This window comes from Anomaloglossus baeobatrachus, chromosome 3, assembly GCF_048569485.1.
Source record: "Anomaloglossus baeobatrachus isolate aAnoBae1 chromosome 3, aAnoBae1.hap1, whole genome shotgun sequence".
In the NCBI taxonomy this organism is placed as follows: Eukaryota; Metazoa; Chordata; class Amphibia; order Anura; family Aromobatidae; genus Anomaloglossus; species Anomaloglossus baeobatrachus.
The window spans coordinates 26,691,329-26,705,113 of NC_134355.1; the positions used below are offsets into that span (position 1 = coordinate 26,691,329).

Here is a 13,785-nt window from a genome sequence, read left to right on the forward strand (position 1 = left end):
TTACATACACAGATATTCTTATTACGTTTAAACAAACAAGCTATAGCTCAGACCACCTTCACACAGGCAAGGACGAGGACCTCCATCTTCCACTTTTACATGTATGAGTAGAGGTCAGTTAGGGCGCTCTCACACATCCGGCTTTTCGCCGGTTTGACGGATGCGGCGCACGCCAGTACAGTACGATGCGCTGCCACTGTACTGTATCATACTGTACTGGCGTGCGCCGCATCCGTCAAACAGGCGAAAAGCTGGATGTGTGAGAGCGCCCTAACTTATGGCACTCCGGCTGCTGCAAAACTACAAATCCCAGCATGCCCTGCCAGCCCAATATAGAAAATAATTACCGTATTTTCTGGATTATAAGACGCATTTCCCCCCCCCCCCCAAAAAAAAACCTCAGGGTTAAATGGGGGAGCGTCTTACAATCCGCATATGGCTTACCGGGACGGCGGTGGTGGAGCGGGGTCATAGGAGGCAGGGTCGGCAATACTGAGGGCTTGGAGGAGCAGTGGAGCGGCTCAGGAGGGTCACATGATGGGGTGTCTCGGCGGTGGCTGCATTCAATCGCCTGCAGTTGACGTGATGGACTTCAAGAAAATGGCCACTAAGTCTTCTGAGCACCTGAGCGGCCATTTTCTTGAAGTCCATCTTGTCAATCGCGGGCAATTCCACAGAGCCCACAGTCAGATCAATGGCACCTGTCGCCGAGACACCCCTTCCTGTGACTGAGCTGAGTCGATCCACTGCAGTGACACCCCCGCAGCCCGCTGGCAGATCAATGGCGCCTGCTGCCTTGACACCCCCTGAGTCTGCAGTATTGCCGACACTCCTGAGCCACATCACTCTGCCTCCTGTGACCTTCCTGAGCCGCTCCATCACCGCCGCTCCCCCTCTAAATTTGGGGAGCATCTTATAATCTGAGTCTTATAAAATGAAATAATACGGTAACCCCCGTACTGTGAATCCAGCATCCAACTCACCATATTCAGCAGTTCGGGCCCCTTCACCGAGATGAAGTTAAGTCCGGATTCATTTGCGACAGCCTGAAACACAAGATATCGAGGAGCAGAGCTGAAGGGTTAAGATTATATCTCTGGAAAACCATCATAAGCCTGTGATTATACCTTTTTTGTAACTAACCGCTTAGATGCAATGGTTGCCCCTGACCGTGGCATCTGAGGGGGTTGAATATCTGGAATCAGAATCATCTCAGATCCCGGCATTTTGGGTGTAATCTGTAATCTAAAGCCGTGGATGGTCCATGACACCAACTAAACGGTGCCAGCGCTAAAAATGTCCAGTAGGTGGCGCCAAGGGTTAAATGTTAGTGCCCCTGTGCCCTCACCTCCTCACCAGGAGAATGGTGGTCCCCTAACCCCTAGTACAGCAGGACGACACATTAAGCTAGAAGAGGCACCCCTAATAAAGTCTACTCTACAGAGCTAGACAAGCAAATCTATGTGTTTCCATGGTAACAGACTACATCCAAACTCTGCGTAGTCTGACCCTGTGGATAAGTGTTACTCTCCTTCCCATCCATCCTCTATGACTGAAGAAGCCCTGGAAAGATGCAGGGACGTAACACAACAGTAGCGTCTGCTACCTTGGAGACATATAGATCAGCACTGGAGCTGTATACACAAAACGGGAGATTTTTTATTCAAATTCATTCATTTTTCAATAGGTTGCAAAAGTATACACACCTGTCAATATAGAATAGGATAAAATGAGAATATCACTGACATGAATGCAGTGCTTTTTATACCTTGGCGAGTAATGTTTTTCCACAGCCTGGGGGTCCGGCCAGCAAGACTCCTGCGGGAGCCATAAGTCCGAGGGCCTTGAACTGTTCCGGATTCCTCACCGGTGCCTGGAGACAGAAAACACGTGATGGACCCCGCGGATCATCGCACAATGTCACTCATGACAGCGATGGGCCTTGTTTTCTCACCAGTATGGCCATGGTCAGCTCCTCTCGGATTTCATCCAGCGCTCCGATGTCCTCCCAGGTGACATCCGGGACCGTGGCGAAACCTTCTCTCTTGGCTGAAGGCTGCACGGAGGGGAGTGCTCTCAGGAAATCGCTCATCTCAATGCACAAACCCTGCAGCTGCTCCTCCGGGAAAGGCGCCTGATCCATCAAGACCTCCAGCAACCGCTGCAGCTCGGTCTATAGGAAGGAACGAAAAAAGTCAGATATCGGCGGAGATCTGGAAGCCACCTCAGGGGCACAAGTGTCATAGGGAGATGGAGTCAAGTGCAGCACTGGAGGTCCCCATAATCTGGTGGATTCACCACCACCGAGGACCTGCGCTAACCTACTTTTGAATGGCACCCCTTGCACTCTTATATGATACCCTTTAGGGGCCTAAACCTAATGGGGGGGGGGGGGGGGTTAGGCCTCTAAAAAGCAGTAAGGTGCCACCTACACAAAATTATTTGTCCTCTATTGAAATTTTTGTGAATATGGAGTCCAGGGAATTGTTATCTCAGAAAGCACAAGGTGGTTATTCCAAATTGAAGGAAGAATTCCCGGCCATTAAGGACCTTGATCGGAGCCACTGCATCGTTAGAAAACCCTCCAATAAAAGGGGACATGGGGTGGTCCTGAATTCAGATCACTGTTGCCAAATTTGAGTAATATAGAGAAGTCCATGCCATGTGGTCACATAACTTCACTAATACTGGCGGAATTCTGAAGGATGTTTGTGAAAAGAAGGTTATCGATAAAAATGAGCTCAATTCATCGCGAAACGTCTTCGAGGGGGTCAAGCATGAGAAGTACACAATGTGAGACAACTTTATTCTGAGGGCACTCAAGTTTTGCTTCACTAGCGATTATTTCATTTTTGATGGTCAGTACACCACCAGCTCCAGGGTACCGCGATGGGTACCCACTGCACCCCCACGTATGACCATTTGCCCCTGGGCTCATGGGAGGAAACAATGGTGTTTGAGGAAGATGTTATCAATAATGCTGTAAAGGTGGATCCATGTGCTTATTTTATACCCCCATCAATACTGATATTTTATTGCCCATTATTACATTTTTTTGTGTTGTTGTGGTGGCCAAAACCCCACAATTCTGGTGGTTTAATTTTTTTTCTTGTTACGTCGTTTATCGATTCGTTCAATTTATTTTATATTTCGATAGACTGGATAAGTGTATTTTTATTTTTTACTTTTGTTTACTTCATTTTTAATGGGGGAAAAGGCGGGTGATTCGAAAAAAACATTTTTTAAACTTTTTTTTTTTTACTTTTTATTGTATTTTTTTGTCCCCTTAGGGGATTTGAACCTGAGATCATCAGATTCACTGTGAAATATACAGCCTTGTATATAGCAAAAATCATGGTCACCTATGAATGTCGGCCACGGGCTGGATTGCACAGGAGTACCGTCACGACAGGCATGGGGGTCTTCAGAAGACCTCCGAGTGTCAAGGCAGCTCATCGCCGCCTTGCGATCACGTCATGAGCATGCCAAGTGCGTGTGCAATCACGTGCCCCCTTGCTGACATCCATTAATAGCCGTGGTTAGAGATCGACAGCAGCATTTAGAGGCAGATGATGGCTGATTATTACAGCCATCATCTGCCGGGAAAAATGAGGGCTTGGCATGTCACCCCGCATTAAAGGCAGGGAGCTGACATGAGATGTACCAGTACATCCATGTGGAAAATAGAAAAAGTAGTTCAGCTCACCCTTCCTAAAGTCCAGGTCAGGCAATCCTTGAATAAGGCTCTACTAGCTGAAACATGTTGGATTTCTCTTAATGTGTCCCCCCTCACTGTTTTCATGATCGATGGATCTCTTTTAATAGAACCTCAATAAATATTTTTAACCTTCTTTGAAGTGCTGGAGATCATACTCTAGTTTCCTAGTACATCCATGTGAGCCCGTATCAAAGGCAGGGAGCTGACATGTGATGTACCAGTACGTCCATGTGAGCCCACATCAAAGGCAGGGAGCTGACATGTGATGTACCAGTACGTCCATGTGAGCCCACATCAAAGGCAGGGAGCTGACATGTGATGTACCAGTACATCCATGTGAGCCCGTATCAAAGGCAGGGAGCTGACATGTGATGTACCAGTACATCCATGTGAGCCCGTATCAAAGGCAGGGAGCTGACGTGATGTACCAGTACGTCCATGTGATCCCACATCAAAGGCAGGGAGCTGACATGTGATGTACCAGTACATCCATGTGAGCCCGTATCAAAGGCAGGGAGCTGACGTGATGTACCAGTACGTCCATGTGAGCCCACATCAAAGGCAGGGAGCTGACATGTGATGTACCAGTACATCCATGTGAGCCCGTATCAAAGGCAGGGAGCTGACATGTGATGTACCAGTACATCCATGTGAGCCCGTATCAAAGGCAGGGAGCTGACATGTGATGTACCAGTACGTCCATGTGAGCCCACATCAAAGGCAGGGAGCTGACATGTGATGTACCAGTACATATATGTGAGCCCGTATCAAAGGCAGGGAGCTGACATGTGATGTACCAGTACGTCCATGTGAGCCCACATCAAAGGCAGGGAGCTGACATGTGATGTACCAGTACGTCCATGTGAGCCCACATCAAAGGCAGGGAGCTGACATGTGATGTACCAGTACATCCATGTGAGCCCGTATCAAAGGCAGGGAGCTGACATGTGATGTACCAGTACGTCCATGTGAGCCCACATCAAAGGCAGGGAGCTGACATGTGATGTACCAGTACGTCCATGTGAGCCCACATCAAAGGCAGGGAGCTGACATGTGATGTACCAGTACATCCATGTGAGCCCGTATCAAAGGCAGGGAGCTGACATGTGATGTACCAGTACATCCATGTGAGCCCGTATCAAAGGCAGGGAGCTGACATGTGATGTACCAGTACGTCCATGTGAGCCCACATCAAAGGCAGGGAGCTGACATGTGATGTACCAGTATGTCCATGTGAGCCCGTATCAAAGGCAGGGAGCTGACATGTGATGTACCAGTATGTCCATGTGAGCCCACATCAAAGGCAGGGAGCTGACATGTGATGTACCAGTACGTCCATGTGAGCCCACATCAAAGGCAGGGAGCTGACATGTGATGTACCAGTACATCCATGTGAGGCCGTATCAAAGGCAGGGAGCTGACATGTGATGTACCAGTACATCCATGTGAGCCCACATCAAAGGCAGGGAGCTGACATATGATGTACCAGTACGTCCATGTGAGCCCACATCAAAGGCAGGGAGCTGACGTGATGTACCAGTATGTCCATGTGAGCCCACATCAAAGGCAGGGAGCTGACATATGATGTACCAGTACGTCCATGTGAGCCCACATCAAAGGCAGGGAGCTGACGTGATGTACCAGTATGTCCATGTGAGCCCGCATCAAAGGCAGGGAGCTGAGATATGACATACCAGTCGGTAAGGGGTTAATATCATAAGGGGTGTAGGTAAATAATAGGAAACAGGAGTTCTCCTGCCCTCACCTGAGCCGGCGTCGTTTCTGGGATCGGTGGTTTCGCTGTAGGATCCTCCATCTCGGCCTCCGCTGCCGGTCTATGCTGCAGCTGGATCAGCGCTCTGTTCACCGCACACATTGCTGCCTCCCTGCACAGCGCCATCAGGTCTGCGCCGACGTATCCCGGGGTCAGATGAGCCAAACGCTGGAAGTCGAAGCTTTCTGGGAGCCGGAGCTTCCGACACAAGGTCTTCAGGATCCTGAGAGTGTTAAAATTCAGACATCAGGGTGCCGGAGAGACCGGTGTTTACCGCTCAGTCTATGATGGAGGGCGAAATATGTGCAGCACCAGATGGCGGCATTACGAGGCATGGCCGCAGTTTTCAACTCATCCATATCCTAAAGAATATTTATTTTATACTTCTAAAAGAAGCCGTATGCAACTCCTGGAATCCACCTCCTGAGACGTCTCCATCGCGGCCCCCACTAGTGAGGACGTCACGTCTGGACCACCGAGGGCCGATACAGCATTCTACTGAGAAATATGGCTTCTTTTCTGTTTTATAAAAGTGGAAAACCCCTTTAAATCAACAATGTACTCTTAGTTCCCTCTAGTGGTGGAAACCTGTACTTTTCTTTTATTTTTGTGCACAAATAGTGTTTCAGGTCTGGATTGCCATGCCAGCTCTGCTGAGCAATAACAGGCTGAAGGCTGCAGACCCCACAATATTACAGGCTTCAGATGCTGCAGATTCCCTTTCATTGCACCTACATAATGAGTCCAGTTTGGGGGGGGGGTCACAAAGGCGCAGTACCTCAGTTACATGTCCTGCATCCGGGAGACACAGTATCTGTACCTCAGTTACACCTCCTGGATTTAGAAGGCACCATATCTGTACCTGTTGCACCTCCTGGATCTAGAAGGCACCATATTTGTACCTCAGTTACACTTCCTGGATGTAGAAGACACCGTATCTGTACCTCAGTTACACCTCCTGGATCCAGGACGCACCGTTTCTGTACCTCAGTTACAGTACCTTCTAGATCCAGAATGTGTAACTGAGGTACAGAAACGGTGCGTCCTGGATCCAGGAGGTGTAACTGAAGTACACATACAGTGCCTTCTAGATCCAGAATGTGTATGTGTACCTCAGTTACACCTCCTGGATCTAGAAGGCACCGTATCTGTACCTCAGTTGCACCTCCTGGATCTAGAAGGCACCATATTTGTACCTCAGTTACACTTCCTGGATCTAGAAGGCACTGTATCTGTACCTCAGTTACACCTTCTGGATCCAGGACGCACCGTATCTGTACCTCAGTTGCACATCCTGGATCTAGAAGGCACTGTATCTGTATCTTAGTTACACCTTCTGGATTTAGAAGGCACCATATCTGTACCTCAGTTACACCTCCTTGATCCAGGAGGCACCGTATCTGTACCTCAGTTACCCCTCCTGGATCCAGGACGCACCATATCTGTACCTCAGTTGCACCTCCTGGATCTAGCAGGCACCGTATATGTACCTCAGTTACACCTCCTGGATCCAGGAGGCACTGTATCTGAACCTCAGTTACACCTTCTGGATGTAGAAGGCACCGTATCTGTACTTCAGTTACACCTCCTGGATGTAGAAGGCACCGTATCTGTACCTCAGTTACACCTCCTGGATCCAGGACGCACCGTATCTGTACCTCAGCTGCACATCCTGGATCTAGAAGGCACTGTATCTGTTCCTCAGTTGCACCTCCTGGATCTAGAAGGCATCATAACTGTACCTCAGTTACACCTCCTGGATCCAAGAGGCGCCATACCGGTACTTCAATTACAGTGTCTGGATTCAGGAGACATCGTATCTGTACCTCAGTTACACCTCCTGGATTTAGAAGGCACCGTATCTGTACCTCAATTACACCTCCTGGATCCAAGAGGCACCATATCGGTACTTCAATTACAGTGTCTGGATTAAGGAGGCACCGTATCTGTACCTCAGTTGCACCTCCTGGATCCAGGACGCACCGTATCTGTACCTCAGTTGCACCTCCTGGATCCAGGACGCACCGTATCTGTACCTCAGTTGCACCTCCTGGATCTAGAAGGCATCGTAACTGTACCTCAGTCACACCTCCTGGATCTAGAAGGCATCGTAACTGTACCTCAGTCACACCTCCTGGATTTAAAAGGCAGCGTATCTGTACCTCAGTTGCACCTCCTGGATTTAAAAGGCACCATATCTGTACCTCAGTTACACCCCCTGGATCCAGGACGCACCGTATCTGTACCTCAGTTACACCTCCTGGATCCAGGAGGCACCATACTAGATAGATACTCCAAACTCTTCAGCCATTTCTTTCATTGCCTCGCTCACTTTAGTCTCGCCCCCTCGTCTGGAATCCCCAGGCAGATCTCCCGGTCGAACCTCCCCGCCCTCCGGAGAGCCGGGTCTAAGGAATCGGGTCTGTTTGTGGCTCCGATGACCAGAACCTGAGCGGTGACCGACGGATTGTTCAAGTCTGGAAGAAGAAGGCAGCAACAATGATATTGTGTATCGGACAGAGACAAAAACCAACCAAAGCCCCCGGAGAAGGGGACGGACGGCACAGGAAAGGCCGGGACACATCATCCAGGGACAAGTCTCGGGGTCCATGCCCATAAAGTATAATGGACGCCATTCCTCACCGTCCATGCAGGTGAGGAGCTGCGCCACAATCCTCCGCTCCATGTCCTTCGACGCCACTTCTCTCTTAGGCGTTATGGCATCAATCTCGTCAATGAACAGGATACACGGAGCGCTGCTCTGCAACACAAAATAGTGCAATCCAATGGATATTATTCCTTTCTGTAAAAGCTGGAGAGCGCCAAATGAGAAAAAACAGCGCTGACCTCAGCATGAGGCATCCCACAGCAGCACAGAGGAATTAAGGAATGGCCTTACCAAAGCTTGTTCAAAAAGGCTCCTCAGCTTCTGCTCAGATTCTCCCGAGACCCCGGACACCATCTCTGTGGCTGCGACCTTCAGCATCGGTAAGTCCAGCTCCTGGAGAAGACATGAAATAATGACCATGTGCTACAAAGGCCATATAGTGTCCTTGCACTTGGGCCTGTTGGGTCTCCTAACCCCCCTGTATATTGTCTAACAGCCCGCAGATCAGGTTCTTATACAAAAGGATATTCCGGAATCACGCTGGCCATAAAAGCACATTGCCCGTATTATACAGCTCACTGTCAGCTTTACTGTGTAGACTGGGACAGATGAGCAGAGTCACCTCGCCATGGTTATGAGAGGCCGGGGTCAGCAGAGTCATCTCATTACAGAGGGGACGAGTCTCATGATACGGATATTGTCTTATTAAAAGCTTTAAGCAGATTAAGAAGGGAATTTTGTTACTTACCGTAAATTCCTTTTCTTCTAGCTCCTATTGGGAGACCCAGACGATTGGGTGTATAGCACTGCCTCCGGAGGCCACACAAAGCAATTACACTAAAAAGTGTAAGGCCCCTCCCCTTCTGGCTATACACCCCCAGTGGGATCACTGGCTCACCAGTTTTAGTGCAAAAGCAAGAAGGAGGAAAGCCAATAACTGGTTTAAACAAATTCACTCCGAAGTAACGTCGGAGAACTGAAAACCATTCAACATGAACAACATGTGTACCCGAAAAACCACCAAAAATCCCGAAGGACAACAGGGCGGGTGCTGGGTCTCCCAATAGGAGCTAGAAGAAAAGGAATTTACGGTAAGTAACAAAATTCCCTTCTTCTTCGGCGCTCCATTGGGAGACCCAGACGATTGGGACGTCCAAAAGCTGTCCCTGGGTGGGTAAAGAAATACCTCATGTTAGAGCTGCAAAGACAGCCCTCCCCTACGGGGAGGCAACTGCCGCCTGCAGGACTCTTCTACCTAGGCTGGCGTCCGCCGAAGCATAGGTATGCACCTGATAATGTTTGGTGAAAGTGTGCAGACTCGACCAGGTAGCTGCCTGGCACACCTGTTGAGCCGTAGCCTGGTGTCGTAATGCCCAGGACGCACCCACGGCTCTGGTAGAATGGGCCTTCAGCCCTGATGGAACCGGAAGCCCAGCAGAAGGGTAGGCTTCAAGAATTGGTTCTTTGATCCATCGAGCCAGGGTGGCTTTGGAAGCCTGCGACCCCTTGCGCTGGCCAGCGACAAGGACAAAGAGTGCATCAGAGCGGCGCAGAGGCGCCGTGCGGGAAATGTAGATTCTGAGTGCTCTCACCAGATCTAACAAATGTAAATCCTTTTCATACCGGTGAACCGGATGAGGACAAAAAGAAGGTAAGGAGATATCCTGATTAATATGAAACGAGGATACTACCTTAGGGAGAAACTCCTGAATGGGGCGCAGCACTACCTTGTCCTGGTGGACCACCAGGAAGGGAGCCTTGGATGACAGCGCTGCTAGCTCAGACACTCTCCGAAGAGACGTGATCGCTACCAGAAAGGCCACTTTCCGTGATAGTCGAGAGAGTGAAACATCCGTCAGAGACTCGAAAGGCGGCTTCTGGAGAGCAACTAGTACCCTGTTCAGATCCCATGGATCTAACGGCCGCTCGTACGGGGGGACGATATGACCAAACCCCCTGCAGGAACGTGCGTACCTGCGGACGTCGTGCTAGACGCTTCTGAAAAAAAAACACCAATAGCGCCGAGACTTGCCCTTTAAGGGAGCCGAGCGACAAGCCCTTTTCCAACCCAGATTGCAGGAAGGAAAGAAAAGTAGGCCATGCCAATGGCCAGGGGGACACTCCTTGTACAGAGCACCAGTAAAAGAAAATCTTCCACTTCCGTGGTAGATCTTCGCAGACGTGGGCTTCATAGCCTGTCTCATGGTGGCAACGACCCCGTGGGATAATCCTGAGGACACTAGGATCTAGGACGCAATGGCCACACAGTAGGTTCAGGGCCGTAGAATTCAGATGGAAAAACGGCCCTTGGGACAGTAAGTCTGGCCGGTCTGGTAGTGCCCACGGTTGACCGACCGTGAGATGCCTGTCGCCAGAGCTCTTTGATCGTCATGAAAACCGGGACCTTGCTGTTGTGCCGATTCGTGAAACCCGTCCGGGTGCAGAGACCATTCTCCTGCGTCCACGCCCTGGCGACTGAGGAAGTCTGCTTCCCAGTTTTCTACGCCCGGGATGTGAACTGCGGATATGGTGTATGCTCTGTCTTCCACCCCTAGCAGAATCCGGCGGACTTCCTGGGAGGCTCGCCGACTGCGTAGTCCGCCTTGGTGGTTGATGTATGCCACCGCTGTGGATTGTCCGACTGAATTCGGATCTGTTTGCCTTCCAGCCACTGCAGGAAGTCTTGCAGGGCCATATGCACTGCCCAGAGCTCCAGACAATTGATCTGAAGAGTGGACTCCTCTGAAGAGAGTCCTTGATCGTCTGAGAAAGGGGGACGTTCCTGTGTAGGGACATCGACTACCCCTCCCATAGCGAAGAATGTTCTATTGAAGTGGACGCAGATGAAACTGCGTGAAAGGGACTGCCTCTGGATGAGGTGTCTCCTTGAAGGAGAGACTGCACCCCCGTCTGTAGTGACCGCTGTTTGTCCAGTGGAAGCTTCACCATCGCTGAGAGAGTGTGAAACCCCAAGCTAAGATATGCCAGCGATTGGGTTTAACTTTGAAAAGTTAAGGACCCACCCGAAACTCTGGGAAGTCTCCAGCGCCATGTTCAGGCTGTGTTGGCATGCCTCTTAAAAGAGTGCCTTGACAAGTAGATGGTCTAAGTAAGGGATCACAGGGTGACCCTGAGAGTGCGGGAGTGGTCCCACTGCTGCCATGAACTTGGTGAAAACCCGTGGGGCTGTCGCCAGACCGAAGGGTAGGGCTACGAACCGAAGATGCTCGTCTTCAATAACGAATCGTAGCAAGCGCCGGTGCTCTGGAGCAATCGGCACGTGGAGATAAGCATCCTGATGTCTATTGATGCTAGGAAATCTCCTTGAGACATTGAGGCACTGACGGAGCGGAGGGATTCCATCCGGAACCGCCTGGTTTTCACGTGCTTGTTGAGCAGTTTAAGGTCCAGAACGGAACGGAAGGAGTCGTCCTATTTTGTCACCCCGACCAGATCGGAGTAAAAAGTGTCTCTTGTTCCTGAGGAGGAACCGGGATTACGACTCCTACTGCCTGCAGAAGAGCCTCGGCTCGGCCGGTGAGGAAGTTTTTGCGACAAACTGTCTCTCACCCACCGGCCATTGACCTGTGGCAGTTAAATGTCGCTAAAGCGGGGGAGTCTGCCACCGACCGCGGACGCGGAGAGAGAGGGCTGAAAGTCATGAGGAAACCGCCTTGGTAGCGGTTCCTCCGGCTGCCTTCTCCGGGCGTGATTGAGCCCGCCAGGAACCTGCGCCCCTCTGAGCCTTTTGAGTCCTGTTGGACGAGGGCAATTGGGACGTGCCCGAGCCTGGGAAGGACCGAAACCTCGACTGTCCCTTCTCCTGATGGGTCTTGTTTGATAGCTGGGGTAAGGAAGAATCCGTACCCTTGGACAGTTGAATGATTTAATCCAACCGCTCACGAAACAGTCTGTCACCAGATAAAGGCAATCTGGTTAAGCACTTTTGTGGAAGCAGCATCTGCTCCAATCCCTTAACACTAGGAGCGTAACAACACGGAGTTGGCGGACGCCACTGACGTACGGCTCGTAGAGTCCAGGACAGCATAAACAGCTTGAGTCGCAATGCCGACATTGCGAGGTGAAGGACGCTACTGCGGCCAAGATGTACATGTGACCGCGTCCCTCTGCGCAATACTAGCTGAAATAGCTTGGAGTGCCTCTATGGCTGCGAATGCCGGGGCAACCGACCCGCCGATAGGGCTATCTGTCTGTCAATGGCATCTTTAAGTGAATTCCCATCTTCCACTGCAACTATAGATCTAGCCGCAAGCCTGGAGATTGGGGGATCCACCCTTGGAGCGCTTGAGCACGTCAGGGGGGAAGAGACAACGCGTATCTTCAATACGGTTGGGGAAACGCTTATCGGGATAAGCGTGGTGTTCCTGGACTGCTTCTCTGGAGTCAGAGTGACCAGAAAAGTACTCAATATACGCTTGAGATACCGAAATAGGGATTTCTTCTGCTGTGAAGCTGACCCCTCCACTGGAGGAGTTGAGGGAGAAATACCCAACCTTCCATTGATGGACGCTATAAGATTATTCACTATAGCGTCACCATCCGGTGTATCCGGATTGAGAGCGGTCTCAGGATCAGAGTCCTGAACAGCTACGTCTGCCTCATCATACAGAGAGTACTGTGATGAAGTCGAGGGCCGTTCTTAGGGAGCTCGCTTAGGCCGTCTGGGACTGTCGTCCGTGTCAGAGCCTGCACCCTGGGATGCATGGGACCCTCCTGGAGCCATGATTTGTTTCGAAATCAGGGTGGCCAGGGGCATTGAATCAACATTGCCCAAGGTCTGTCTGGACTGCAAAGTCTGTAAGATGTTAGTCATAGCCACAGACAATATATCAGCGGAAACTGCAACTCCGTCCCTGTCCCTGGACAGGGATCACAGGTGGTTCTTTTGGCCACCTGTAGCAGAGACCCCGTTGAGTAATTGCACACACTGGGGGTCCTGGAACAGTCGCATGCAGTACAAGCAGCATAGAAAGCCTGTGCCTTGGCACCCATGCCTTTTTTTTTTTTTTTTGTTGCTGTCTAGCCATCTAGGAGCATTAGCCAAGAATAGCGACCGTACAGTGCAATGTATAGCATACAAGCATGAAGTACAATAAACACTTCAGCACATGCAGTACAAGGAGCATAGAAAGCCTGTGCCTTGGCACCTTTGCTTTTCTGCTGCCGTTGTCTAGTTATTCAGGAGCATTAGCCAGGAAAAGCGACATACAGTGAATGTATAGCATACAAGCATGAAAATAACCACTGCAGCACATGCAATCCAAGCAGCATTGAAAGCTTGTGCCTTAGCACCCTTGCTTTTCTGCTGCTGTTGTCTAGTCATCAAGGAGCATTAGCCAAGAATAGCGACATGCAGTGAATGTACAAGCATGAAAATAAACTCTGCAGTACATGCAATCCAAGCAGCATTGAAAGCTTGTGCCTTAGCACCATTGCTGTTTGCTGCCGCTGTCTAGCCATCTAGGCGGGTAGACAGCCAAGAATAGCCCTTACAGTGCAATGTAAAGCATACAAGCATAAAGGACACATGACACTGCAGCACATGCAAGACAAGCAGCATATAGAGTCTGTGCTTTAGCACCCCTGATCTTTTGCTGCTGTTTCTAGGTCTGCATCCTGAATAGCGACCGTACAAAAGTACAACAGGACACTTCGGCATTAGTG

At 50.3% G+C, this 13,785-nt stretch overlaps 1 protein-coding gene across 5 annotated transcripts in view; it reads right to left on the reverse strand.

Moving 5' to 3' along the window:
• The window catches only part of NVL (nuclear VCP like), a 67,543-nt gene that overhangs the window by 27,598 nt on the left and 26,160 nt on the right, over positions 1-13,785 (reverse strand). For all 5 annotated transcript variants that reach the window (XM_075339078.1, XM_075339076.1, XM_075339077.1 and 2 more), the window contains 7 exons: positions 8,392-8,493; positions 8,136-8,253; positions 7,825-7,969; positions 5,484-5,715; positions 1,955-2,173; positions 1,769-1,873; positions 984-1,046 (listed from right to left, as the gene is read on the reverse strand). In XM_075339078.1, the coding sequence (XP_075195193.1) occupies positions 984-1,046; positions 1,769-1,873; positions 1,955-2,173; positions 5,484-5,715; positions 7,825-7,969; positions 8,136-8,253; positions 8,392-8,493 (984 nt within the window). The remainder of the gene's footprint in view (positions 1-983; positions 1,047-1,768; positions 1,874-1,954; positions 2,174-5,483; positions 5,716-7,824; positions 7,970-8,135; positions 8,254-8,391; positions 8,494-13,785) is intronic.